Consider the following 26,143-nt stretch of genomic DNA (forward strand, 5'->3'; position numbering starts at 1 on the left):
ATTCTCTTTTCATATTGAATGGTCAATCAAGGTAATATTTTCGTATCAAATCTATTAAGTTATCATTATAGGGTCCACAGATAAAAAGCTACAAGTATCAACAGATAGAGTATCAAAAGTATGAAGTATGAAAGGTCAAGCAAGTCAAAAGAGACAAGGTATCAACAGAAGAGTAATTCAGAATATTTCTTTAATTTTAAAAATAACCCTTCCCATAAAAATCCCAGTATGAACCCACATATGAACAAGAAATAATATCAATTATTTACCCTCCAATGATTTAATTATTTAATACCCATTTTACTATTTAAGTATCATTTTAATTCCCATTTTTGAAAACAATGATACCACATATACCTAATACAATTTATATATTTATTCATGCACAAGGAAATATACAAGAGTAGATGTATCCACCTTATGTACAGCAAAATCCGCGGGTGTCGGCAGGTCACCGCGCTCCACTCGAGCTCGTATCTACAAAATATAATAACTCGAATAATTAAAATGATAATAAACTCATGATACAAAAATCTAAACATGATTTACGACTCGAAGCCACTAGATCATTATTTTTTATCTTACTATCTCGTACCACTTCACATTCCTAAATGAAAACTCTTCTCCAACCTAGATAGCCCTCCTAACTACACATCAATTTAACACAAAACAACTCGAAATATACCTTCTAAGGAGTTTGTGTGGCTGCCGGAAATAAGGACAGCAACTAGGGTTATTTTCCCTTCGTCGTTGGCCGCCTCAGCTAGCTCCGGCTGTTGGAGTGTATACTGAAAGCATAAGCTTTGTAAACTTTCATTATGAATATAGAATCACATTTGGTCAAATTGTCTACTTTTAGTTGTAGTTGTTCACTTAATTTATATTGTAGATAATATAGTATGTGGTGTCACATACAGAAGATGATATTATCAGTACCTTATAAATTATAAACAGTAGCTCACGACCAAAATGGAAAGGAACAAACCATTAGAAGGTCGTAGTGTAATTAGGTATCAGTTTATCTTGACTGTATAATTACACTAGTACACTCAGAGTGTATTGAGTAGGACCATTTGAGGTCGTTTCTTTTATACTGACTTATAAAGAAACAAAGACCTCAGTTATTATGGAAGTGTGTGCTCTTAATCCTAATATAATAACAAGCACATATATTTGATATTTATTTCTTTAATTTATCAATGAGTGAGATTTAGTTCGATAAATCAATAAGCCTGATAAGTTGGGAAATGGTATCACTTATAGTGTGTGTTGTTGATTATAGAAGGAAACTGTGTCCTAGAGATACTAGGTTGATAATGTCCTCAAGAGGAGCTCATAAGGATTGTCATGTTAAACCCTGCAGGTGGACTTAGTCCGACATGATAATAAGGTTGAGTGGTACTACTCTTGGACTAAGATATTAATTAAATGAGTTGTCAGTAACTCACTTAATTAGTGGACATTCGATATCTTAAACACAGGGAGACTAACACACTCATAATAAGAAGGAGCCCAAAAATGTAATTTGGGATTGGTGCGGTAGTTCAATAATAGTTCTCTAGTGGAATGAATTATTATTGATAAAATTAAGTTGTGTGTTCGGGGCGAACACGGGATGCTTAATTTTATCGGGAGACCAAAACCAATTCCTCCTCTCGGTCCCTATCGTAGCCTCTTATTTATAGAGTACTATACCCACCTATACCCACCTTCTATACCCACCAATAAGGGGTCGGCCAAGCTAGCTTGGGAACCAAGCTAGGGCCGGCCTAGGTATAAAATTGGGTGGTCGGCCCTAGATTAAACCCAAGCTAGTGGGGGCCGGCCAAATTAATTTAAAAAGGGATTTTAATTTTAATTTTTATTATGTGAGAGATATAATTTATTAAAGAGAATTAAAATTAAAATATCTCTCTTGTAAAAGATCTACAAAAGATTAAAGAAAGAGATTAGATCTCTTTCCTTATTTGTAGATTGGTGAGGTATTTTATTTTCTCTTTAAAAATTATTCACATGTTGTAAAATTAAAATTATAGAAATTTCCTTTTATCAACCATGAAGAGATTTTGAAGAGAAATTTTATTTTCCGAAAACAAATTAGGAAGTTTTAATTGTTGATTGAAACTTGTCCAATTTGATTTCATTGATGTGGCCGGCCATAAGATTTCAATTAGGGAAATTTTATTTTATTTTTCTCAATTAAATCATGTCAAGGAAATTGAGGAAATTTTATTGTAATTAAATTTCCTAATTTTCCTAGGCCAAGGAATATAAAAGAAGGGGTGAGGGTGCCTTCAAGAGATACAACCTCTATTATTTCTCTCCCTCTTTTGTTCCTTGGTGTGGTCGGCCATCCTTTCCCTCTCTTCCTCTTGTGGTGGCCGAACCCCTCTCTTTCCTTGGAGCTCTTGTGGTGGCCGGATACTACTTGGAGAAGAAGAAGAAGAAGGAGAGGAAGCGAGCATCTCTTGGAGCTTGGTTAGTGTTTTGATTTTCTTCCTTGGTGAAGCTTCTCTCTTTGTGGCCGAACCTAGCTAGGAGGAGAAGAAGGTGGTTGGTGGTTTCTCATCTCGGAAGATCGTTGCCCACACAACGTCCGAGGTTAGAAGAGGAATACGATAGAAGATCAAGAGGTCTTTCTAGAATGTATAACTAGTTATTTTCCCTTTCCGCATCATGCTAGTTATTTATGGAAATAATACCAAATACAAGAGGCTTACGTTCTAGTATTTCGAATATGTTTTTTGATGTTGTGTTCTTTTGTTTTATTTATCCTTGTGATTTGATTGTTCTTTTCGGTTAACCTAAAGTTATTTTAGGAAATTAAATATTAGCTTTCTATAAAAGGTTTTGTCTAGTCGGTGGTGGTTGCTCCCATATCCAAGAAGGCCATGTGCCTCGCCACGTCAGTACTGGGAACCAATTATGAGAATTAATATTTAATGGAATTAATAACTTAAGGTGATTTGGGTCGAACGTGTTAAGTTCCGCAGAAGACCCAAGTCAAAACCTAAAAGAACGAATAGATTAAGTTTGGGATCAAACGTGTTAAGTTCCGCAGGCGATCCAAAATTTAATTTAAAAGAACACATGGTAGCTAGGAAAAGGTTCAGACCTTTGTACAAAATTTTTGTACAGTGAAACCTCTAGGTTTTCCGAGTAGCAACCAACATCGGCGAGGTCCGGCGAACTCCGGCGGTGCTGCCAAGAAAAGGACAGCAGCTAGGGCTGCTGTTGGAGAAGACAAAAGGCAGCAAGGTGCTGCTGTTGGAGGGGAAAAGGAGAGAGCAACTAGGGCTTTGTTTTTCCCCCCTTTCCTAGTGGTCCGACGAGCTCCGACACACTCCGAGGAGCTCCGACAATGTTGTCGAGAAGCAGGACAGCAGCAAGGAAGAAGAAACTTGTTGCTTGTGGCCGTTGGAGAAGAGAAAAGCAGAAGAGAAGGGAGTTGCAAGTTTGGAGAAGAAGAATGAGGAAATCCTTTTTGTTCGTCGCCGCTGGAGAAGAGAAACGAAGAAGAAGAAAAGGGGGCTTTGGTGGGGAAGAGAAAAGGGAAAAGGAAAAAGGGGGTGTGGGGGAGGGCAGTGCACGTGGATGGCATGGGTGGATTTGATTTTTTTTTTTTTCAAATACTTAACAGAATGCCCGGAAGGGTTCTGGGCTCCCGGAGTCCAGCGAGTCTGAGCGCCCAGACTAGGTCCGGACGCCCGACCCAAGAAAGTCAACATCTTATTAACTTTATGTCCCGATATTTGGCTCCGGTTTCGCTCGCTTGGTCCGGGTCTTCCGTTCCGGCTCCACTCACTTGGATGATTTCGGTCATCCTGAATAGGGCTCACCCGAACTCAACTTCTGGCCTTCGAGCAATCTTCCACTCCGCTTCTCGTCCCTCGAAAACGTCGCGCGCCTCCTTCTCATCTGCTCGTGTACTCTTCCGCAGCATCTCGTCCCTCAGACGCACCGAGCCCGTCGACTCTCTCCCGTGTCGTCATTTTTGCTAGCTGCGTCTTTCACTCGAGTTCTTGTACTCCTAAGTTCCTGTACACTTGGGTACAAGAGTTAGAAACCAATAAGACATAATCTGACTTGGTTGATCACATCAAAACTACCTTAGGGTACTAACATGGACTAAATTATAATTTACTATTAGTACTCTCCATACAACTCATAATTACCTTCATCTGCCACATAACTTGCTTGTCTTTGGGCTGACACATTATACGCATGATACTTTATTTATGATTTTCCTTAGTTAGCTTATGTTTTCAACTATCACTCCCAATACTTATAATCAGTCATATAGTGGTCCTTCCTTTGGGTCGACACACTATGCATATGACTTAGAAGTTTAACTTAATTTGTAATCTTCCTTAACAATATATCCGACATAAGAATGACTTTCCTTTCATTTGGGTCAATCATCCTTAGCATGGACATACATCCATTTATACTAATATTCCTAGTCTCTCCAATAGTTCTAACTTTGATGATGGTATAGGTTTGACTAAGCAGCAAGAGCAAAGAAGAATACAGGAAAAATTGATTGAAAATTGAGCTAAATTCATTATCAATCTATTGGTATCAGATACCAATTGATTAATACCCTTCCTAATTGATTAACAATAGGTGGGAATCGATTGATACACACATTAATCAATTGCCCACCATCGACAATCGATTAGTACATAGCAATTGATTCCCTGATTGATTCCAAAGGCCACTGTTCATGAGTTCATCTACTCTAATTGATTGGTGTAATTGATTGGCGAATGCCAATCAATTCAAAAACCCTTTGTGGACAACTCAAATTTAGTAATCGATTGGTTAATCGATTGATGAACACCAATTAATCACTCAATCAGTTCTGAACCTTTTGTTCACAATTCTAGGCATCTTAATTGATTGTCCCTTATGTTAATCGATTGGTAAAAATCAATCAATCAGCTAATCGATCCAGGAGCCCTCTGTTCACAATTCTAGACATCTCAATCGATTGACCGTTATGCTAATTGATTAGTACACATCAATCGATCAGTTGATCGATTTGGTAGCCCTTTGTTCACGAGCCAGCAATTACTAATCAATTGATGTTAGAAAACCTGATTTTTAAGCTCAAGAACCCTAAAATTGCGCTGTCAATCGTGTTCTTCACATACAATGCAAAAAACTCTATTCATAGGTTAAATCCTAATCTATCCATGCTACATTCAACAAGTACACATCAATTTCGCTCATCCATATAGAATCAAATACAAAAATTGATGTATACGTGTCAAAACGTTAAAAAAATTTTCTTACGGCTTAAAAAGCTGACAATGAGCTAATCCTTAGCTTTGGTATCAATTATTAGAACTGTGATAAATCAATAATAAACTAAAGAATATATCTACAATAGGATCTATTTATCATCAATCTTTTAAAGTAATATTCAAAACTAAAACAATAGCTAGCGAAGGGTTGATATTCTGAATGTATTGCAAACGACTATTACTTCTTACTTGTTGTTGGAGTTTCTACAAGCGCGGAATAATCTTCTACAGGAGTGGGCGACGACAATCTATATTCTTTCTCAATGGGGAAGAGAGGAGGTCAATGAACAAACTCAAGTTCATGCCCTAATTCATGAGCATGTTCTCTTATATACTAAGCTTATCTTATAGGAATCATCCACCTTAAAGTACATTTATCATTAAATGCTTATTAATGCTAATGAACTGGGTTATTGAATTTATACATTGAATCCACATCTATTTAATCGAAAACCCCTTTATATACAATTAAGCATTATATTACTTAATTGAGGTTTAGTTTCTTTAATAATAATTAATTATATGTTAATTAAGTAAGGGGGTCTTTATGGAGATTAAGTCCACTTACATGGACTTAGTTGATTTTAGTTCACTCATATGGGCTTAATCATAGACTAAGATCCGTTTGTTTGGGGTAAAATAGTTTGTTTAGGAAGTGTTTTGCATAAACAATTGATTAAAGAACCTTTTAATCATGAAAATTATGTCATTGTATGATGTGAAAATTTAATATTTTTATAAGGAACTTTTTAAAAGATTAAATAATTTAAATGACTCCACTTAGTAATTGTAATTGCTGACAACATGCGTCAATGTGCCCCATGATTGTGGATTTGTGGTCATACTCCCGCAACTTGCGCATCATTAATTATTCCTTTTTTTTTCTTTTGAATTAAATAAATATAAAACAAGTAATAAAAGTTGATTATATCTGTTCATGATCTTGTTTTAATTATTAACGAGAATACTAAATTTTGGAAACACTTTCGGATAGAGATAGGCTACCAAATTTTCAATATGATATTAAAAATATTTTACAAACTTATTAAGCACCTATTTATTTGTTTAAAGGAAAGGAGGATTAAAAGTTAGAGATGGTAAAAAGATGCATATTTAAAAATTAACTAAATCAATTTAAGTGAGTGATATATAATAAATAAAAATATATAAAATAAAAAATGATTTAAATTAAAAAAATAAATTTGCATTTATTAAACAAATAAAAAGAGATGGTCTAATGAGTAATGATATGTGAGGAGAAAAATCTTTAAAAAAAATTAAAAGATAGGTACATAAATTATATGAATCCATCATTGTCTATTCTTAAATTTTTTTTAATATTTTTTTATATATCATTTTTTATGAAATATTCTTTATTTAAAATAACGGAGCCGTAATAAGAACGGTAAATTAGAGAAAAATCTCCAATGGTAATCATAACTTTGCATGCAATTCTCATGCCTAAAAAACTTTGTTTCCACTCCCTATATGCAAAGTATTACTTGTTTCAACTCCCTCATGCAAATATTGATACCTAAATTGTCCCTCAGATTTTTTAGGTACAAAAAGTCCAAAATTGAGTACAAAAAGTTTGAAAACGAGTATAATTCTTCTTAAAGTCAATACTTTATATTAAAAATCGAGTATATTTTGTATCAAAATTATCCCTCTTATTTTTTAGGTATAAAAAGTCTAAAAATAAGTATAATTCCTGTTAAATTCAGCACTTTACACTATAATACAGTACTCTATACTAGGATCGAGTATATTTTCTATTGAAATTAACCCATATTTTTTAGGTACAAAAAGTAAAAAATTGAGTACAAAAAGTCCGAAAATGAGTATAATTCTTCTTAAAATAAGTATTTTATATTAAAAATCGAGTATATTTTCTATTAAATTCAGCACATTAAACTAAAATCGGGTATATTTTGAGGTGAAAAAAGAATCGTATTCAATTTAATAGAAAATATACTAGATTCTAATTTAATATACTGAATTTAAGAGGATTTATATTGATTTTTGGACTTTTTGTACCTAAAAATATCATGGACAATTAGGTAAATATGTTTGACTTGAGAGTGAAAAGAAAGTTTTTCATGAATGGAAACTGCATATAAAATTGTGTTTACCAATGGAAAGTGCATGCAAATTTACCCTAAGAAGAATACTCTTTCTTAGTACAAGTCTGTTTGCATGAGTAAACTTCTAGAAAGATCCAACATAACAAGCATTTATCCTTCTAGAAGGTCCATTCAAATCGGGCGCCGTTAGGGCGTCACCTTCTTCGTCTCTTCCTGTTAAAAGAAAAATCGGTCTGCCGCTGTTGACCTTCCCCTTCCCACCACCATTCGCCGCCGGCTCCGCTTCTGTCGTCGTGTTGACCCAGGCGTTGTTCTTCCTTTACCCAGTCACGTCAACTTTGGCACTATCGTGAATGCTTGGCACGGAAGCATCGCACGGACCCGATATCGACCCTTCACGAACTCCATTACCGAGCAAGCCAGGCAAAGGCCACTACAAATAGCATCGCCTCGTTCCTCCTCCTCCTTCATCGGATTTCGCTTATCCTCTCTCTCATTTCTCTCTTGTGCTGCTTTGCTGAAAGAGAAGCTATGGGGTACTGGAGGGAAGCCACCGGCATCAAAGGACCTAGCGGATTCGGATCCGGCAACACCGCCGAGCAGGTCACTCAGGGCATCGACGCCTCTCGCCTCACCGCCATCGTCACCGGTACCTTTCTCTTCCTTTCCTCCCACTTTGTCTACTTTCACAGTCAAGTCTGCTCTAAATCCGTAGTAGTCCGCCATGTCTAGGTCAAAATTGGTAGTTAATAGTCTGAGATGTGTGTTATTCGCTTCAAAGAGCTGTTTCTTTTCTTCTCTGACTTATTTCCCCCTATTGTCCTCATCCTAATTGTAAAATTTGTTTATTCTTCGAAATGATAAAAAGAAAGTTGATTGGCCCTAAAAATCGGATCTTTATCCACAAATACCTCTTCCCTAAATCGTTTCTAGATTAACTTGATACTTCAGAGTGAGATGTGTATGCTTGCTGCAAAGATAATTTTGATTCTTCAGTACTGATGCCATACAAAAATAATCTTTGTTCGCAAATCTAACCATCGTTTGATCTGTTCTTGCTGACCAGGTGGAAGCAGTGGAATCGGAGCAGAGACGGCAAGGGTGTTGGCCCTGAGAGGAGCCCATGTCATCATCGGTGCAAGGAACTTGGAAGCTGCTAATGCCGTGAAGCAGAACATCCTGAACAGTATTCCATCTGCTAGAATTGACATCATCCAGATTGAGCTCAGCTCGCTCAAATCTGTCCGAGCCTTCGCCGAGAAATTCCTCGCCATGAATCTCCCTCTCAACATCTTGATGTAAGTAAAATAACATCATAGCTTCTCATGGTCGAGTGCTCTCATGGTTCAGCTTGAAGTTTATATCTTCGATTCGTTTTCAGAAACAACGCTGGTGTGATGTACTGCCCATTCAAGCTCTCAGAGGATGGAGTAGAGATGCAGTTTGCGACGAATCATCTCGGTATTTTTATTTTTATTTTCTTAGCATTCTCATTCAGATCTTCATCAGGACTGAGTTTAACATGTTCTTTCTAATCTCAGGTCACTTCCTGCTGACAAATCTTCTACTTGACAAACTGAAAACCACTGCGGAAAAGACAGGAATTGAGGGCCGCATCGTGAATCTATCCTCAGTCGCTCACGTTGGGCCTTACAGTGAAGGAATCAAGTTCGACAAACTCAATGACAAGAAAGCGTAAGTTATTATATCATCAAGTTAGCAACAAAAAAAAGAAAGAAGAAGATGTTCTTGATAACAATAATTGATGGTGCTGTTCTTCAGATATAACGATATGATGGCTTATGGGCAATCCAAGTTGGCTAACATCTTGCACTCCAACGAGCTTGCACGACGCTTGAAGGTACGTCGACATTGTCTACTCCAGATGCAACAAAAAAAAAGGAAAAAAAAGGAGCATACCTCATGAAAAATATTGATTGTTAACAGGAAGAAGGCGTGAATGTTACTGCAAATTCTGTTCACCCTGGTTTGATCAGAACAAACTTAGGGAGACACGCAGCCTGCTTCATTAGTATGCTACTTAAACCCTTCAAATTAATGGCTAACCTTCTTTCAAAGTGATAGTTTTTTATCTCAGACTTGTAACATACTTTTGCTCGCAGCTGTTTTGAGGGCTTTCACTTTCTTCTTGTGGAAGGACATCCCTCAAGGTGCAGCAACGACGTGCTATGTGGCACTGAATCCAAGTTTGAAGGGAGTGAGTGGGAAGTATTTTGCAGACAGTAACTTGGAGAAGCCAAGTGCCAAGGCCAGAGATGAAGCATTAGCAAAGAAGCTCTGGGATTTCAGTGAAGAACTAGTTAAGAATTCGAAGTAAGGCAGATGCTTGTACGATTTCTAAGTGTTTTATATTCGGTCTTATTATTATTATCATTATTATTATTTTTATTTGTTGGTGATGGTATGTTGTATGGATTGAGCCTTTGAGGCCTTTTTTCCCCCTTTGTTTAGAGTTAAGTTTGTAGTGCTGTGTTTTAAACATATTTGTAATGAGATAATCATAATATTGTTATGTATAACCATTTACGTCTTTGTTCTTTCTTTTATCCTAGTTTCTTTGATTCTGACAGATCAGAAAAGAGAATTTTCAGATTATACCAAATTTATTTCAAATGGACACAATTACATCAAGATATTAAGATTTTGGGATGATTAGATTCACCATTAATTTGTCAATTTTTAAAAAATGAAATCAGACTAAATTAAAATTAAGTTTTGTTATGAAAATTAGTGATAAATATTTACTTTTTATTTGAAACAAAAACTTCAAAACCAAGATAAGAGCCTAGATTGTTGAATCTCAAATCATTAATTTATCAATTAAAATGACTAATTGTTAGACGGTTTGATTTGGATTGTGCTAACCTTTAAATCTTAACTATATAATAAGAGTGTTTAAAATGAGATGCGACAAAAAAAAATGATTTATTTCTATTTGTTGAATTTATAGATTATTTATTTGATTTATTAACACCATAATATTTTAAATACTTTAACCTTTTTTTTAATAAGAAGATCCCTAAAGAAATGGATTTGATATGCTGTGTAATTCTGGTTGTCGTGATTTGGTATTAAAAACGTAAAAGTATTTAAAATATTATGGTGTTAATAAATCTAATAAATAATCTATAAATTCAACAAATAGAAATAAATCATTTTCTTTCGTTAAATTTTTCTATAGTAGTTACTGACGTTAAATTTGTATTAGCTAGCTATGAAACTATAAGTGTTATTAATTATGTGTCCGTAGTTATTACAATATAGATTTAATATTGTAGTAGATATATTAATATATATATGTGATTCAATAAAATTATAATAATCATGAGTCCATAATTATTACCATACAGATTTAATATTGTAATATTTATAGACTCTTAGCTGCTATAATGTGATTAAATAAATCATGATTATATTAGAGGAATTATAAAATCATAATTGATATAATATAAATTTAATGTCCATCATTATGCTATAATAAAAATTGTACGTAATCACACGGCACGTTGCATATTAGCTCTCCTTAGAGAAAATTAATACTTTTCTCATGGATCATGGTGACCGTATTATTGCCTTTGGAGCAATGACGGAGTCAGTCCGGGTGATCTACCCGGGCTGATTCCAAGTTATGAGCAATGATCGTCGATTTCGACATCATCGCCCCGAGCTAATTTCTCTTTCTCTCATGTTTTTCATTTGTTTTTCACTGTAAATTTGAGATTCATCGTCGTCGACCTCCGGACTACAACCCGAGTAAGGCATAACTTGACTCAGCCCTTGCTTCGGAGTAAGATGATCATATTGATCAATTATAATTTTTTGATTTACTTCTTAATAGATGATCATAAAGAGCTGGGGGCGAGCGATGTCTTGGGGCGGTGCGATGGTTAAGACATGGGGTGTTGTCACATGAGGTCTTGGGATCGAAATTCGGCGTGACCGAGCATAACATCCCCCATGTCTTGGCCATTTGTACTAATAACTAATAGTCATCCGTGATTTACCTCCTCTGTGTTGACCTAAAGATAAATTGATGAGAATACTAGGAGCAAATGAATAACTTTTTGTCACGTGAAGAGCTGATCGTATGAAACCGTTGAGAAGATGTGTTTTACATTTATGCTACCGCGGTGACCGTATTATTGGGAAAAAAAACGATTTCTGAATCGGTTCGATTAAAGTAAGCCGGCTCTATCTAATTTAAAAAACGGTTGGTGCGGTTCAGTATTTAAATCTAAATAGAATACTGCGCAACATTATTACCCGAATCGGCACGGGAAGCGGCAGCCAGTTGGCCACGAGGGAACGCCATTCGTTTATACTTTCTGGAAGCTTCTATATATGGACCCATAGAAGCTTCCATAGACCCATAGAAGTTACGGCCATGCTGAGTTTGACTCGTCGTAATCCTTTCACACAACATGGACCCATAGAAGCTAGACTCCCTTCCTCCACCTTCGTCTCATCTCAACGCTCGACCTTGATCCCCTTTCTTGCTCTCGTTCTTTCTCTTCGCAGGCGAAATGGGATACTTCAGGGAAGCTACCGGCATCCGCGGGCCAAGCGGCTTCGGATCCGCCTCCACTGCCGAGCAGGTCACCGAAGGCATCGACGCATCCGGCCTCACCGTCATCATCACCGGTAGTTTCTCCTTCCTACTTGTGTTTTTCACTCGTCCGCACGATTTACTCCGCCCTACATCTGGAGAATCTATACCTCATTTTTTTTACAAGTGATTCGATTCAAATTTGAACATCTGGATCTACTTTAGCAATGGATCTAAAATTAGGGCATTCGTGCAATGCAGGGGGAAGCAGTGGAATCGGAGCGGAGACTGCAAGAGTGATGGCTCTTAGAGGTGCTCATGTTATCATTGGTGCTAGTAACACGGAGGCTGCCAATAGTGTGAAGCAGAGTATTCTACAGAGCACTCCATCTGCCAGAATTGACATCATACAGCTTGAACTAAGCTCACAGAAGTCTGTGCGAGACTTTGCTGACAAATTTCTTTCGATGAATGCACCTCTCAATGTCTTGATGTAAGGACATGATTCTCATCCGTAAATATATCTTATCTTCTCATATTGTTGGGGGCCAAATCTCACAACTTCAATTTGTTTTCAGAAACAATGCCGGTGTTATGTACTGTCCTTTCAAGCTTTCAGAGGATGGTATAGAGATGCAGTTTGCCACGAATCATGTGGGTATGTTTCTTCAGCTTTTCAAATATATGCCATTTACTGATCGAAGTTGGAATTTTACTGGACCGTTAGTATTCACACTTAAGGTGAGCTTTCCAAGTTTTTGTTTTACCATGTAGTATGACCGACTGCTATCTTGGTTTCAGGTCACTTTTTGTTGACAAATCTCCTGCTTCCGAAAATTAAAAGCACAGCGGATAAAACTGGGATCGAAGGTCGTGTAGTGAACTTATCTTCTGCAGCTCACCTCACGACATACAGAGGAGGAATAAGATTCAACAAGATCAGCGACAAGGCTGCGTAAGTTGACATTGTCAATTTGGCAAATGGATGTAGCGGAGGAGAATCATTCTCTTCTTCATCGAAAGTAGTCTTGAACTCTTGATCACATAAACTGGTGATTCTTCTATTTGTCTTATTAGTCCCAATTTGTTGTTTTTATTCTGCTTTACAGATACAATGATAAGTTGGCGTACGGGCAGTCCAAATTGGCAAACATATTGCACGCTAATGAGCTTGCTAGGCGCTTGAAGGTATCACTATGTCCTCCAGTTTGTTTCTTTGTCTATCAAAATAATATACCCCCCACGCAGCCTGTAAAAATGATGACAAAGCAAAAACCACAAAAAAGATAGATAATAAGTCATATCCAAATACTTCCTTTCTTTTTATCACTGTTATACTTATACATATCTGGAATTACTTGCCTTCTTAATTAGTTATTCACAAGTTTACAACATTTTCGTGTTTCATTAACAGGAAGAGGGTGCGAATGTCACGGCAAATTCTGTTCATCCTGGTCTTATTAAGACAAACTTGGGAAGACACTCAACCATCTTTGTCGGTGTGCTCCCGAAACCCACAAATTCTTGAGTTTAGAACTTTCAGTGAAAATTTATAAAGGTGTTAAACTCAGATTCGAAAACTTCTTTTGAATGCAGCCGTGCTAAGGGCTACAACTTGTGTCTTGTGGAAGAGTATACCTCAGGTATGCGTGTCTTGCAAGTTAATTATTCTACAACATAAGCAACTTCTTAATTAATTGGTGCTTCTTTGATTGATATATAATGGATTACCATCAGGTTTTTATGCTTTAGATTTAACAGGTTTTTATACTTTTATTTAAACTCTATTATTTTATCTTTCATAATATTAATATTTTTTTAATAATCTCTCAAATATATATCTTTTTCGTCCCGAGTCTCAAATAATTTGGACTTAAATGAGGCAAAATTAATAGGATTTACTAATGCCAGTGAATACTTTATATCTAAAATGAGTATAATATAAACATAACGAGTATTTTTAATTACTTTAAAAATCTAAGAATAAATTATTTAAAAGGAAAATAATAATAATAATAAAGGATAAGAGTTTTATTCTCTCTTGTTCACACCCGTTCTTTAACATTCGTCAATTTGTATTGATTCACTCAAAGCTTGTGCATCACATTATTTTGTGTACCTTGCATATTCACAGGGTGCAGCAACTACATGCTACGTTGCATTGCATCCGAGCATGAAGGGGATCAGTGGGAAATACTTCGCCGACTGCAACATCGAACAGACAACTGCCAATGGTCGAAATGAATCATTAGCGAGAAAGCTTTGGGAGTACTGCAGTGAGACGCTATTTAAGCGAACTCAGGGGCAAGTAAACTTGTGAGTCTTGTTGTGCCTTTTATTATAGGTTTAATATAAACTTATCAGTTCCTGCCATTATGTATTTTTGGATCGCAATGTGTTATGTTTTAGTTGATACTTTTGCAACAACGGTTGTTGTGTTGGTGCTGACGCATACCTTGTATTGTACCACTATGTTCATTTTTAATGAAGTTCTATTAACGAGAATATTTGATTGAGTGACTCTCTCCCACTGTTTCTCCATGATTCAAAACAAAAAATTATATAGAGTAGAACCTCCCTCAATATCCGTGGGGCCGACACTAAAGGGACCGCTAAGGTAACGGATCTATCTTTTTTATAAAAAGATAATTTATATTTTAAACACGATATTATACGCACATAAAATATAAATGATAATTTTAATGTTATTTTCTTAGTCGATTGTAGAGGTGTAAATATATCCAGCTGCTCATGTGCTATTCGAAATGAGATTCGATAAAAATTTATTTGAGCTCATTTAATGAGATTCGTTAAGATAAATAAATCAAGTCCAGCTTCATAATATTCGACTCGTTAGTTCGTGAACATGTTTATTCTTAATTTTTAAATAAAAAAATAATAATTTTGATATTGAATTTATAAATTTTATTTCTACAAAATATATAGATAAATATACTAAATTTATTTATTAAAATAGTACATAAATTTTAATAAAAATATTATAATTTTGTTAAATATATAATTTAATTTTTAATAAATATTTAAATTTATAATTTATATTTATTAAACCCAACCAATAAAAATACGAATAAATTTATCAACCATAAATATTCATTAAATAAAACTCCTACTATTATAAACGAATCAAACTTTAGTCGGATCGACTAGAGGCTAGTTTCGCAGTTTTTTTTACTACTAATTGCCATTTTGCCACCACGCCGAAAGGCATCTCAAATCCTCGAGACATCATCCGTCCATGGCGGCCGCCGTGCTGCGAGCGGTGTCGCCCTTCCTCCTCCCCCCTCGCCTTGTCCGCTTCTCTCGTTCTCGCTTCTTCAATCCCCGTCTCCGCACTCACGTCCGACCAGTCTCCGCTTCCCCTCTCTCCTCTCTCCCGTCGCCCTCGGCCTCCTCATCACCACTTTCCCCTCCTACCGCCGCCGAAACCGTAGCCCCTAATCTCCCCTCTGGCCCGACCTCCGCTTCCCCGCTCCTATGGGTCCCCAGAACGAGCTATTGCGGCGAGTTAGGGCCGGAGGATGTCGGTAAACGAGTCAGGCTCTGTGGCTGGGTCGCTCTCCACCGGATTCACGGTGGCCTCACTTTTTTCAATCTCAGAGACAGCTCCGGAATCGTTCAGGTAGATTCCATTTTGCACGGTGCCTTTTCAATTCATCTCTCGTGGTGGAGAAAAAATTATTCAATCTATTAGTGCGGTCGTTTGGTCTCTTCTATAGGTTACAACGCTTCCTAACGAGTATACAGAAGCTTATGCGACTGCGAACAAGCTGAGACTAGAGTACGTGGTTGCTGTAGAGGGGACAGTGCTGTCTAGGCCGCAGGAGTCTGTGAACGAGAAGATGAAGACTGGGAATATAGAGGTGTCGGGAGTTTAATGCATTCTCGTTATATTAGTTGATGAACTTAAAAATGTTTTTTTTTCCTGAAAAAAAAAGACTATCTCATGATTCTAGACTGTTAATGATTATTCTGATGAGTGGGGAATTAGAGGTGCCGGGAGTCTGTTGCATATTGGCTTTATTAGTTGACGGGCTAAAAGAAAATGTTTTTTTTTTAAAAAAAATCTTTTGATACTAGATAGTTAATGATTATTTAAATGACAATGGGAGTTTGTTGCATCCTTGTTATATTTGCTCATGATTTAAAACATTTTTTTTTCTTTTTAAGTTCTCTTATCATTCTACACAGTTAACCGCTATCCAGATGTTATCATTATAATTGCATTCTTGAGATATTTGTTGCAAGGGAACTGTTTGATTGATCTTCCATCTTATATATGTTCGTTGTGAAATCAACTAGAAGAAAACTTTCATACATAGGATGATCAAAATGTTTTACTGCAGAGGACTGTGCTCTTACTTATATTTTGTCTGACAATTATAAAACGTGTTCCCTATGATATAACAGGTTGCTGCAGAGCATGTCATTGTATTAAATCCTGTAAATCGTGCATTACCTTTTCCAGTTACCATTGCAGGCAATGTAAAGGATATCATAACAGAAGAAATCCGATTAAGGTAGTTAGTTAAAGTTTATTTCTTTTATACCAACATTAAAACTTCTCCGATTTAACTCGTGTTTATCTGTTTCTGTTATTGTATTGATTACATAAGTGACAAATGGATCACTCACTTGGTAGAAAGATGATTCTGCCATGATTCCTATCTTTGTTTAGAAAATTTCATAGTATTTGGTTACGACAGTAGACTTTCAAGTGATGTTTCAGGTTAAAGTTATGAAATATGTTCAAACTAGTCATGACTGATGAGGGAGGGTTCCCTATCACTATATCTAAAATTTAGGGTAATTAACTCACTTTAATAAATTTAGACAATCACTTTTAACTACACATTACATCAGCTACCCTAAAATTTCTATTATCTTCAATTTTTGTTATTTTCTTCTCTTTCTTCTATTTATTATTATTATATTTATGGAATAGTGGAAGGAGAGAGATTGAAAAGAATGAGTTGAAGGAGAGAGATTGAGAAGAAATATTATTTTACTTTTATGGTAGAGGTTTCATTCCCAAAATTTAAAGAATCAGTATTCATCAAATCTAAATTTAGGGAATAGAAAGGGTAGCTGATGCAAAGGTTTTTTAGCTACCCTATCCAAAATTTAGGGGGTGTTTGGGTTGATGGGTTTGGGAATGAGGGAATGGAATGATAGTAAAAGATAGTGTTTGGATTGTGGGTTTGGGAATGACATTTTGGGAATGATTACTAGATTTATGGGAATCAACCAAACCCATATAACTTGATGGGTTTCATTTCCATTCCTATTCTCATTCCACCCTATTATCAAACTCATACCCATAGTCATTCCCATCATTTAACCAAACGCCCCCTTAGAATAAAATCTTTGAATAGGGTAGCTGATGTGGATGCTCTATGTTTCTTGCATGTATTTATCTTGTTCAGATTACATGCTAATTTGCTTAAATAAATATGAAAAGGGACACTTATGACATTCCTTCATAAGGCTTCTTATGTAACTCTCCTTTAGAGATCATACCCTTTAGATGTTGCTATTCCTTTATGTATCGTCTTCTTTTTTGGCTTGCTATGTTTCAACATTTCAACATGAAGTCATTTAAAATTTCTTGCCCATTGCAGTCGCTATGTTTAAGTAGAGCTGTTTTTTATTCTTATGTCAAAGTTGTTATTAGATATCTAACTCAAATACCCTGATATAAAGTTTTTAAAATTTGTTTCAGATATCGGTTCCTTGATTTACGCCGTGCACAAATGCAATTCAATTTGAGATTGAGGCATAAAGTTGTGAAGCTCATCAGGAGGTTTCTGGAGGATGAACATGATTTTGTGGAGGTAGTAGCTTTTCCTTTCAGCTTATATCTATCCTGCAGTGGAAAGTAAACCTCGTTACTTTGTCTTGCATATATTTTTCAGATAGACTTGTCAGACAACACATCATACTTGAGCAGACCAAAACTGTGATATTTAAGTTGATAATCACTATTATCATGTGGTGGAAAACACATTTACATGGAGGTCCTAACCAATGCTCCTGATGGACTTTTCATATAATCAAATGCATTGTTTGAAATGGACTGTATGCCTAAGTTTTGGAGCAAATTAACCTGAAGTGAAGAAGTGCAGTTTCAATTGCATAAAATTTTGTCATTGGCCTACTTGTTGCTTTTTGGATTAAATTAACAATCATTATGTTACTGTTTTACTTCAAAACCCTAATTTAAGCAAACTAATGCTAGGATACTTTTAGCTAGAGTTGTAGTAGACTTGACAAGACTTGAATCCTTCTTTATGTTACTATTAGCAAATCTGTTCTTCATTATTGCATAACTGACATGTAACTGATTTTTTTTTTTTTTAAAAAAAACTCGTCACCTCTGGTTAATTGTCTTATTTTGGGTCATAAGGTAGATTGAGACTCCAATATTATCTCGGTCGACACCTGAAGGTGCACGTGATTATCTTGTGCCATCACGTATTCAGGTAAAACTTAACTGTTTACGTGGTCTTTTTGTTTTCTTCTGTATGCTAGTAATCTATTGTTTATATATTCTGTTGCTTTCATTGAACTCTAGCATTTGTTTTCTTTTTATAGATTGTAATGTCAAAACTTAATACTTTGCTTGACAAGGCATGTTTTTTGTGGTCGAACAAAAATTGTGAAAAAATGATGAGGAATGGAAATTACTGATGCCCTTGAACATCAATAATTTTGAAGATAAAAGATGATGATTGTACATGGTGTGTTGTTATAAAGTGATGCATTCTGCTTAAAAACATGTATATAGATGGTTGAATCAAAATGAACAGTACATATGTTGTCTTTGGCAGTTATTTGTGGGGCAATATGGGCTAATGAAGCATGGGGGTTGTATTGGAGTTGGGACCCCAAGGAAAACTTTGTCATTTATTACCGTCTTGGAAAACTGAACCATGTTCAAGCAGCCAGGCTTATGACTGATTTTTGCTATTCATATGGGACAATTTAGAAACTGGCTTATTTTCATTTCTTTTGTTACTCTTGTTGTATATATAGTTATCTCACTGGATGAGGAAATGAGTTCAATTACATTTTTGATATCTATGATCCACACATGGCTCTTATTTATGTGGTAGCTATTTTGTGTTGCACAGGTTTAGGAATCTCATGCAAATATGCAACTTCTTTAACAAAGTTGACTAAAATTAAACCTTGACATACATGCCAATGTACAAGGTGTTATTTATTGTAGTATGTAGAATTTAGGACTCATTTCTGAGTATTGTGACTTTTTAAATCAAAGTCAAGTATAACTAAATCTTAGATGTTTGATAGTGTCTGTTGACTTTAGAATGCTCACTCATTCTAGTAACTAACACCTAGCTGTATGTCATAATATCATTTGTTATGGTTTGAGTCGATGATATCTTTTACCCTTTCATTAACATTTGAATACATGCTACATTCCACATATATGGATTTTTTTTATTTGCTTTTGTTTTAATTTATGAAGCCAGGAACATTTTATGCCTTACCTCAAAGCCCACAGTTGTTCAAGCAAATGCTAATGGTATCTGGTTTCGAGAAATATTATCAGATTGCAAGGTAACTTCCAAAGAATGACTATAATTTCTTGTATCTGTTCTACAGAGTTGCATACATCTTATATTCTCCTGATTTTAATGGTTGTCTAGCTTCAGCTATTTTGTGACCTTTGCCACTTTTCACCCTACTGGTGTACTTAGAATAAATTTAAACTCTTTTTAGTTATACTTTTCAAGCAAAGCTTGCTTTCTGTTATTAATATTGTAGCAGAGTACAGCCCTGTAACTAAAGTAGCTTATTGTTTCTCCCGAGTACAAATTATCTATCAGCAAAAGAAGTTACTAGTATAATCTATAATAATAGTCACTTGAACCACTAAAAATTTGATTTTCAAAGTTCCTTATCTTTTTTATTTTTAGCCAACACTTGTTTTTGAAGGTGTTTTCGAGATGAAGATCTGAGAGCAGATAGGCAACCTGAGTTCACGCAGCTTGATATGGAATTGGCCTTTACAACTTTGGAGGACATGCTGAGACTCAATGAGAAGTTAATTAGGCTTGTCTGTGTTTTCTTTTACTTCTTTTGATCGCTTTTACTTATGATTTTAATTTCTTTTACATGTAATGTTGTTTATGTATTTATTTGACCTGCAATTTGCCATTTCTGCAGATCTGATGCATACATTTCTTATCATGTCAGGTATTTGAAAAGATAGCAGGAATTCAGCTTCCAAATCCTTTCCCTAGACTTACCTATGCTGAAGCAATGAAACGTTATGGATCAGACAGGCCTGATCTTCGTTTTAGTTTGGAACTAACAGATGTAAGTGCATATTGCTGAGATATAAGTTGATTACACATGATTCCTTGTATTGGCCTCTTGTTCATCTGGATTAACTACAAAAATTGGGCGTGAACAAAATATGTTCTTTGTCATAATTCGATAATTTCTTGGATATGCAATTCCTTATATGTAAGATGAAAGGTATTCTATTTATGCATATGCCATGCTGGCTTTCAAGTAGTTCAAACATGCAATGTGTTGTGCGAAAGCGGGTGAGATACTGGTAATAATTGGTGTCCACTTGGATAGAGTTCAATTTATTTAGTCACTAAGACTGAAAATAAGACAATTTAGGATTCACAACAATTTTATTGATCTTTTTTGTAGTCTGGAGAAGCAAAGAATCAGTCTATTCTCCAGTCCATCTTTCAATTAGAGCTAGCTTAAGCATATATCTGAACAGGTTTCTATTTATTGATAGTGCAATATCATGGAGCCTAGAGCCTTATTTCTTCTGGTCACATAGTTCTAGGTCAATGTACTCTATTATTCAAAAGGTTCTTCAGTTGCTAATACATGGATAGCTTTACAAGCTGTAGGGAACTAGGGATTAACTAGAAGATGTTTCTATGGATGAAATCCATCTCATTTTCAAGAAATTGAGCGTTTGAGCAAATGATTCGTTTTGATAGCTCTGCTAATTAATAGGTACATGCTCTACATGCTTATTGACATTAATCAGTTATATCTTTTAAAAGGAAGCTCTCCTGGAATGTAAAGCAAGTAGAATTTCTCTTATGATATTTATTTGTTGATAGAATGTAACCATTTTGGAGGTGAGTTACACTGAAGCTATCTGCTGAGATAAACTTAATATCATTGGTATCACATCTATTGTAAATTGAGCATGCTTGTTCTTTTTATTTTGTGATAGATGCAGTGTACTCCTAACGAGGCTCAGTGTTGTTTAGTCTCATTTTGATTGTTACATAAAACCAGCTTTCTAGATTCTCATAACTTTGGTCATGATGATATGTTGAAATGGCAGGTTAGCTCAGTATTTTTAGGATGCAATTTCAAGGTATTTACAGATGCTTTAGAAAACGGTGGCACGATTAAAGCATTATGTGTACCTTCTGGTGCACAGAGGTTTTCAAATACAGTACTGAAGAAGGGCAATATCTATAGTGAAGCAGTCAAAGCTGGTGCAAAGGGTTTACCTTTTCTCAAAGTTTTGGATAATGGTAGTTCATGCATGCCAGTTTATTAGTCTAGTGGTTTAGTTTTTATCTTGAAGCTGCATAGGATTGTATATCGACACTTCTGAATTTATAGGTGAACTTGAAGGAATTTCTGCTTTAACATCCAGTCTTGAACGTGAAAATAGACTAAAGTTGTTGAGACTGTGCTCCGCAAATACAGGCGACCTTATTTTGTTTGCTTTGGGTCACCATACAATTGTCAACAGGATACTCGACAGGCTCAGGTTATATGTGGCCCATGAAATGGGGTTAATTAACCAAGTAAGTATACACAATACTATTTTCATTTGCTGTCAACCTTTTATGAAAGGAAGTGCTCTTTTACATGAGTGAAAACAACTTGCATGTTTGTTTATCTTTATATTGAGTTGACAAACCTGTTTTTTTTCCTCGAAAATAAGTGATAATTTGCTGTCTTGGTTACTAGGCATCACATTCAATCCTTTGGGTGACAGACTTTCCAATGTTTGAGTGGAACGATTCAGAACAAAGATATGAGGTATCTTGGTCCTCCTTTGGATATATAATTCTAATTGATTAATGACATTTAAGATTATCAGAAAAGCTGTACATTTGTAGGTGATGATGTCATAGATTGATCCTCATAGAAATTTGTATATTTGCTTAAGAAACATTGCTAAATGTTGCAAATTTTGCTGAATATAAATCACTCAAAAATGAAAATAATTATTGACCGGAAGCAGTTTGTATATCTTCATTTGTTCAATTTTAAAATTTTATTTAGCGAAAATATTTATGATTTGGTGGCACCAGAGGTGTTGGGGGACAGTTGGAAAAAAAAATGCCATGCATTATTTCCTGATCCCAATGTTCATCCGAGAAAGAAAGTGAAGTGGAAGTGATAAACACAACAAAAATACTAGAATGGAACCTGTCTATGAGTTATTGTCTTCCTTTGTTACTTTGGAATCCACTTCTATTCAGAAGCATTACCTAGAAATGTAAAAATAAAAATAGATGTAAGTGTAAAATGTCAAAAGATGTGATGCCCATATCATGTCCTAATCCCAGAATTCACTTAAGGTTCTCGACCCTTTTTATCATATGCCATTGTCTTAGTAATTACAGATATCTGAGATAGCCTGGTTGAGCAGGCTTTCTTCCCTCGTTAGACTCGTTCAAAAATATTAATTGATCTTTTCTTGTTCAAGAGCTTCTTGGTCTGTTTTCTGACTTTTGCCTTGTCATGGTTGGAATGAGCTGAGCCTATGAATTTGATCGTTTTTTTTGGTTGGTCCAAGGATTATATTTTGATGATGTTTTTGTTCTCTAGGCTCTCCATCATCCTTTCACTGCTCCAAATCCTACTGACATGAATGACCTCCCATTGGCTCGTGCTTTGGCTTATGATATGGTCTACAATGGCATTGAGGTACTTTTTTGTGTATATTTGTCATCTTATAATCTAAAGTTCTGTTTGACATCTTTTTTAATGAGAAAGTGGCATGTAACTGTGCATTGACCACATCTTATGCTCATTTTTCTTGCTGAGCCTTTCTCTTGTTATGTGGGCATCATGTTTACCTCTTTTTTTGCTAACATCATGGCAATTTAGAGTTTCTTTACCTCTCCTTTTGTATTGCATCAAGATAATGCTATCGCTAAAATTAAAATTTTTGGCCATATACATGGTAAATAAGTAGACAAAATGCGCCTTCATCTATATGGCACTTTTTACATGTTTGCAGCTTATGTCATCTTTTCCAAATAAGTGATCTTTGATAGTTGCCAAATAAGTGACCATTCTCATTCTTGTAGTATCTCAAGAACAAAATTGTAATGAAACGTAAAAGACCTAGATTCTTTTGAAGGGAAAAATGTCCAGGTAATAAAATAATTACCTAGCATGCGACATACTTTCATTGATCTATATTGTAGCCATATCAACTCCTACCAGACTTATGCAGTTATGGCAAGCCTCTTTTGATGGGCAGGTTTAGCGTTTATATTTCCCACATCATGACCAACTACCAACTGCTGGCCACTAAAGTTCAGGCCAAGTATATATCAGTACATTGTTTATGGACTCCAAGTCTGATAGTTCTAGTCTGTACAATCTGAATGTGTATTTGCCTATAACTTCAGATGGGATTTTCTTTTGATAGAATCCTTGCCAAATTTTGCTATATAAATGTTGAAAATTGTAATCTTTTTTCACAGATTGGTGGTGGGAGCTTGAGAATTTACAAACGTGAAGTACAAGAAAAAATCTTGGAAATTGTTGGCATTTCTCGCAAACAGGTGAAGTTTAACTATATATTCTCAAGGATTTTCCTGTTAGTTTGTCAATCTGTTTCATCAAGATGGCAGACATAACAAGGGCCTCGTAATCATCTTTCTAGTTGCATACTGACCTGAGTAGCATACATTAGACAATATGATATGAATTGACCAAATATTCAACTCCAAGTTCCAAACCAATTCTGCACATTCTGTTCCCATCATCCGACGGGCCAAAATCATGTGCGTTTATTAATGAAGGCTTAATACTTGATGTATTAGTTAATAGTTTGATAAAATAGGTACGTCTCCTATCACCAAATCCCCAAGTAATCACTCTCATTACGACTCCAATTCTACAAAGAATAACTCAATAGAAATCAGTATTGTTCACTACATGCTGATATCATAGATTGGTTGCTTTTTGTATGTAAAAGCTATTGCTGCTATACTCATTTGGTGTGCTTGCAACTGCAGTTGGTCTGTAATTCATTATAAAATGTTTTGATGATAGTAGAAGAAAGAGGTGAAAGGCGTGAGATTAGTTTAGATAAAATTGGCACCTGGTGGTTAAATTATTCCAGTGATATAGACAACCTAACTGCTTAATTCTTATACTGATGTTATCTTGGTGATTCTGCATTCATTTGTGCAGGCAGAGGAAAAATTTGGATATCTTTTGGAGTGTTTAGATATGGGTGCTCCTCCACACGGTATGCAAATCCTCTGTCTACCAGATAGCGATTATCCTAAACATAATTATGAAATTCATTTTCTTGATTTGATCCTTGCATATTCTGTTTTTGCTACTTCTCTACTAGTAATTACCATCTCCAACTATTCTTAATAACTCTTTGCTAATTACTAGATAATTATATTACCTGGGCTCGGTTACTGGTATTTGACATGTGAATCCAAGTGTGTAGTTTAGTTGTTTCTAAAAAATATTTACTCGTGATCAGTTGACTATCGAATTACTAAAGAGATTCACAATAAAACATTTTGCAGGTGGAATTGCTTACGGTTTGGATCGCCTAGTAATGCTTCTAGCTGGTTCAACTTCGATACGGGATGTCATTGCATTTCCGAAGACCACTACTGCACAATGTGCTCTTACTAAATCGCCATCTCCAGTCGATCCCCATCAGCTGAGAGACCTCTCCTTAGCTACTATCTAGATTTCGTACATTTTTTTTTGTAAACTATGAACGATCATATATACATGTGACTAACTTATGAATCAGATAACATCTGGAAGAAAAATAAAATTCAAGGAATAAACAAAATCTGTTTTTAGCAACTTTTTATCCTTTTCTTCTCCCAAATGGAACTCTACGCCATGGTTGTGAGTAACTACTGTTAATTGGCCACATAAGTTATTGTTCATAAAATTATATATAATTATACTTAATATTATAAGCTTGAGTAAAATCTTATGGGCAATTTTATTGGTATAAGTTTAAAAAAATTAAAAAAAAACAAAAAAAAAACACTGGGTCAACTGTACCTGTCGAACCTAAGGGGTGTGCATGATAAAAGCTCTATATATATAGAGATAAAGATTTGATATCATGTATATTTTTATTTTGTATATTTCAGAGTGTCCTTCGGATGTTCAGATACTCGCCTAAGTATCCTGAGTATCTCGATTCATTTTTTTGAATCAGGGCGCCTGGGAATTTTCAGAGATATGAGGGGCAACACTACTGATCTATATATAGAGAGAGATTTGATATCATGTACATCATTGTCTTGTAAACTTCTAAATATCCTTCATATGTCCGTACGCCGGGGCGCTCGGACGGATTTCTGAAGATGTGAGGGGTGACACTACTAATTTATATATAGAGATAGAGATTTAATATCATGCACATCTTTACCTTGAACATTTCTGAGTGTCCTTCACATTTCCGGATGTCCGGCTGAGTGTCCCGATTCACTTTTTGAGTGGGGGCGCCTAGCCAGATGTCCAGACATGTGAGGGACGGATATATATATATATGGACACTTCTAATAATGGTTTATTCTATTACAATTATTATTTTTACCTCTTTAAAATATATAAAATAACATTTTAAAATCTCTTATAATCTAGGAATTCTCATCATTACAATTTACAATTAATTTTTTCAAATTTATAGAAGTGAATGATTGATAATTTTTGTCATTTCTTACTTAATTTTTGTTTTTCAAAACGGATAAATCAACTATTGAAAAGATAACTCGAAGGTTTTGATTTCTAATACAATTAAGGAAGCAAATAGCTATAAGTTAGGAAATCGATACTAAATCCATAGAGTTTCAATCAGAGAAACATTTTTATAATTTTTTTTTGGAATAAAAAGAAGATATTTT

General features: G+C 35.3%; 3 protein-coding genes across 3 annotated transcripts; all 3 read left to right on the forward strand.

Moving 5' to 3' along the window:
* The first annotated feature begins 7,554 nt into the window (after nucleotides 1-7,554).
* On the forward strand, nucleotides 7,555-9,960 carry LOC121998130 (short-chain dehydrogenase TIC 32 B, chloroplastic-like). The gene is made up of 7 exons (XM_042552890.1): nucleotides 7,555-8,042; nucleotides 8,460-8,691; nucleotides 8,775-8,854; nucleotides 8,935-9,088; nucleotides 9,176-9,254; nucleotides 9,341-9,425; nucleotides 9,517-9,960. Exons 1-7 carry the CDS (start codon nucleotides 7,925-7,927, stop codon nucleotides 9,729-9,731), a joined length of 963 nt encoding a protein of 320 aa, XP_042408824.1. The 5' UTR covers nucleotides 7,555-7,924; the 3' UTR covers nucleotides 9,732-9,960.
* Nucleotides 9,961-11,804: 1,844 nt separating this feature from the next.
* LOC121998132 (short-chain dehydrogenase TIC 32 B, chloroplastic-like) lies at nucleotides 11,805-14,467 on the forward strand. Its single transcript, XM_042552892.1, has 8 exons — nucleotides 11,805-12,055; nucleotides 12,222-12,453; nucleotides 12,539-12,618; nucleotides 12,762-12,915; nucleotides 13,070-13,148; nucleotides 13,375-13,459; nucleotides 13,557-13,603; nucleotides 14,095-14,467. The coding sequence occupies exons 1-8, from the start codon at nucleotides 11,938-11,940 to the stop codon at nucleotides 14,278-14,280; spliced, it is 981 nt and encodes a 326-aa protein (XP_042408826.1). The 5' UTR covers nucleotides 11,805-11,937; the 3' UTR covers nucleotides 14,281-14,467.
* Nucleotides 14,468-15,128: 661 nt separating this feature from the next.
* Nucleotides 15,129-25,093, forward strand: LOC121998131 (aspartate--tRNA ligase, chloroplastic/mitochondrial-like). The gene is made up of 15 exons (XM_042552891.1): nucleotides 15,129-15,600; nucleotides 15,698-15,841; nucleotides 16,389-16,498; nucleotides 17,701-17,812; nucleotides 18,389-18,460; nucleotides 19,471-19,562; nucleotides 19,941-20,061; nucleotides 20,202-20,324; nucleotides 21,334-21,529; nucleotides 21,621-21,808; nucleotides 21,975-22,046; nucleotides 22,842-22,940; nucleotides 23,729-23,809; nucleotides 24,444-24,501; nucleotides 24,797-25,093. The coding sequence occupies exons 1-15, from the start codon at nucleotides 15,217-15,219 to the stop codon at nucleotides 24,964-24,966; spliced, it is 2,022 nt and encodes a 673-aa protein (XP_042408825.1). The 5' UTR covers nucleotides 15,129-15,216; the 3' UTR covers nucleotides 24,967-25,093.
* Nucleotides 25,094-26,143: the final 1,050 nt, after the last annotated feature.

Source organism: Zingiber officinale, chromosome 6A (genome assembly GCF_018446385.1).
Source record: "Zingiber officinale cultivar Zhangliang chromosome 6A, Zo_v1.1, whole genome shotgun sequence".
Lineage (NCBI taxonomy): Eukaryota > Viridiplantae > Streptophyta > Magnoliopsida > Zingiberales > Zingiberaceae > Zingiber > Zingiber officinale.

Excerpts from the sequence above, each read along its gene's own strand:
- LOC121998130 (XM_042552890.1), top strand. The coding sequence starts at position 7,925 with ATGGGGTACTGGAGGGAAGCCACCGGCATCAAAGGACCTAGCGGATTC. Across the intron at positions 8,692-8,774 it reads CTCCCTCTCAACATCTTGAT|AAACAACGCTGGTGTGATGT; the intron begins GTAAGTAAAATA and ends ATTCGTTTTCAG. Across the intron at positions 9,426-9,516 it reads ACACGCAGCCTGCTTCATTA|CTGTTTTGAGGGCTTTCACT; the intron begins GTATGCTACTTA and ends TTTTGCTCGCAG.
- LOC121998132 (XM_042552892.1), top strand. The coding sequence starts at position 11,938 with ATGGGATACTTCAGGGAAGCTACCGGCATCCGCGGGCCAAGCGGCTTC. Across the intron at positions 12,619-12,761 it reads GTTTGCCACGAATCATGTGG|GTCACTTTTTGTTGACAAAT; the intron begins GTATGTTTCTTC and ends TCTTGGTTTCAG. Across the intron at positions 13,604-14,094 it reads TGTGGAAGAGTATACCTCAG|GGTGCAGCAACTACATGCTA; the intron begins GTATGCGTGTCT and ends GCATATTCACAG.
- LOC121998131 (XM_042552891.1), top strand. The coding sequence starts at position 15,217 with ATGGCGGCCGCCGTGCTGCGAGCGGTGTCGCCCTTCCTCCTCCCCCCT. Across the intron at positions 23,810-24,443 it reads TTGGCATTTCTCGCAAACAG|GCAGAGGAAAAATTTGGATA; the intron begins GTGAAGTTTAAC and ends TCATTTGTGCAG. Across the intron at positions 24,502-24,796 it reads TATGGGTGCTCCTCCACACG|GTGGAATTGCTTACGGTTTG; the intron begins GTATGCAAATCC and ends AACATTTTGCAG.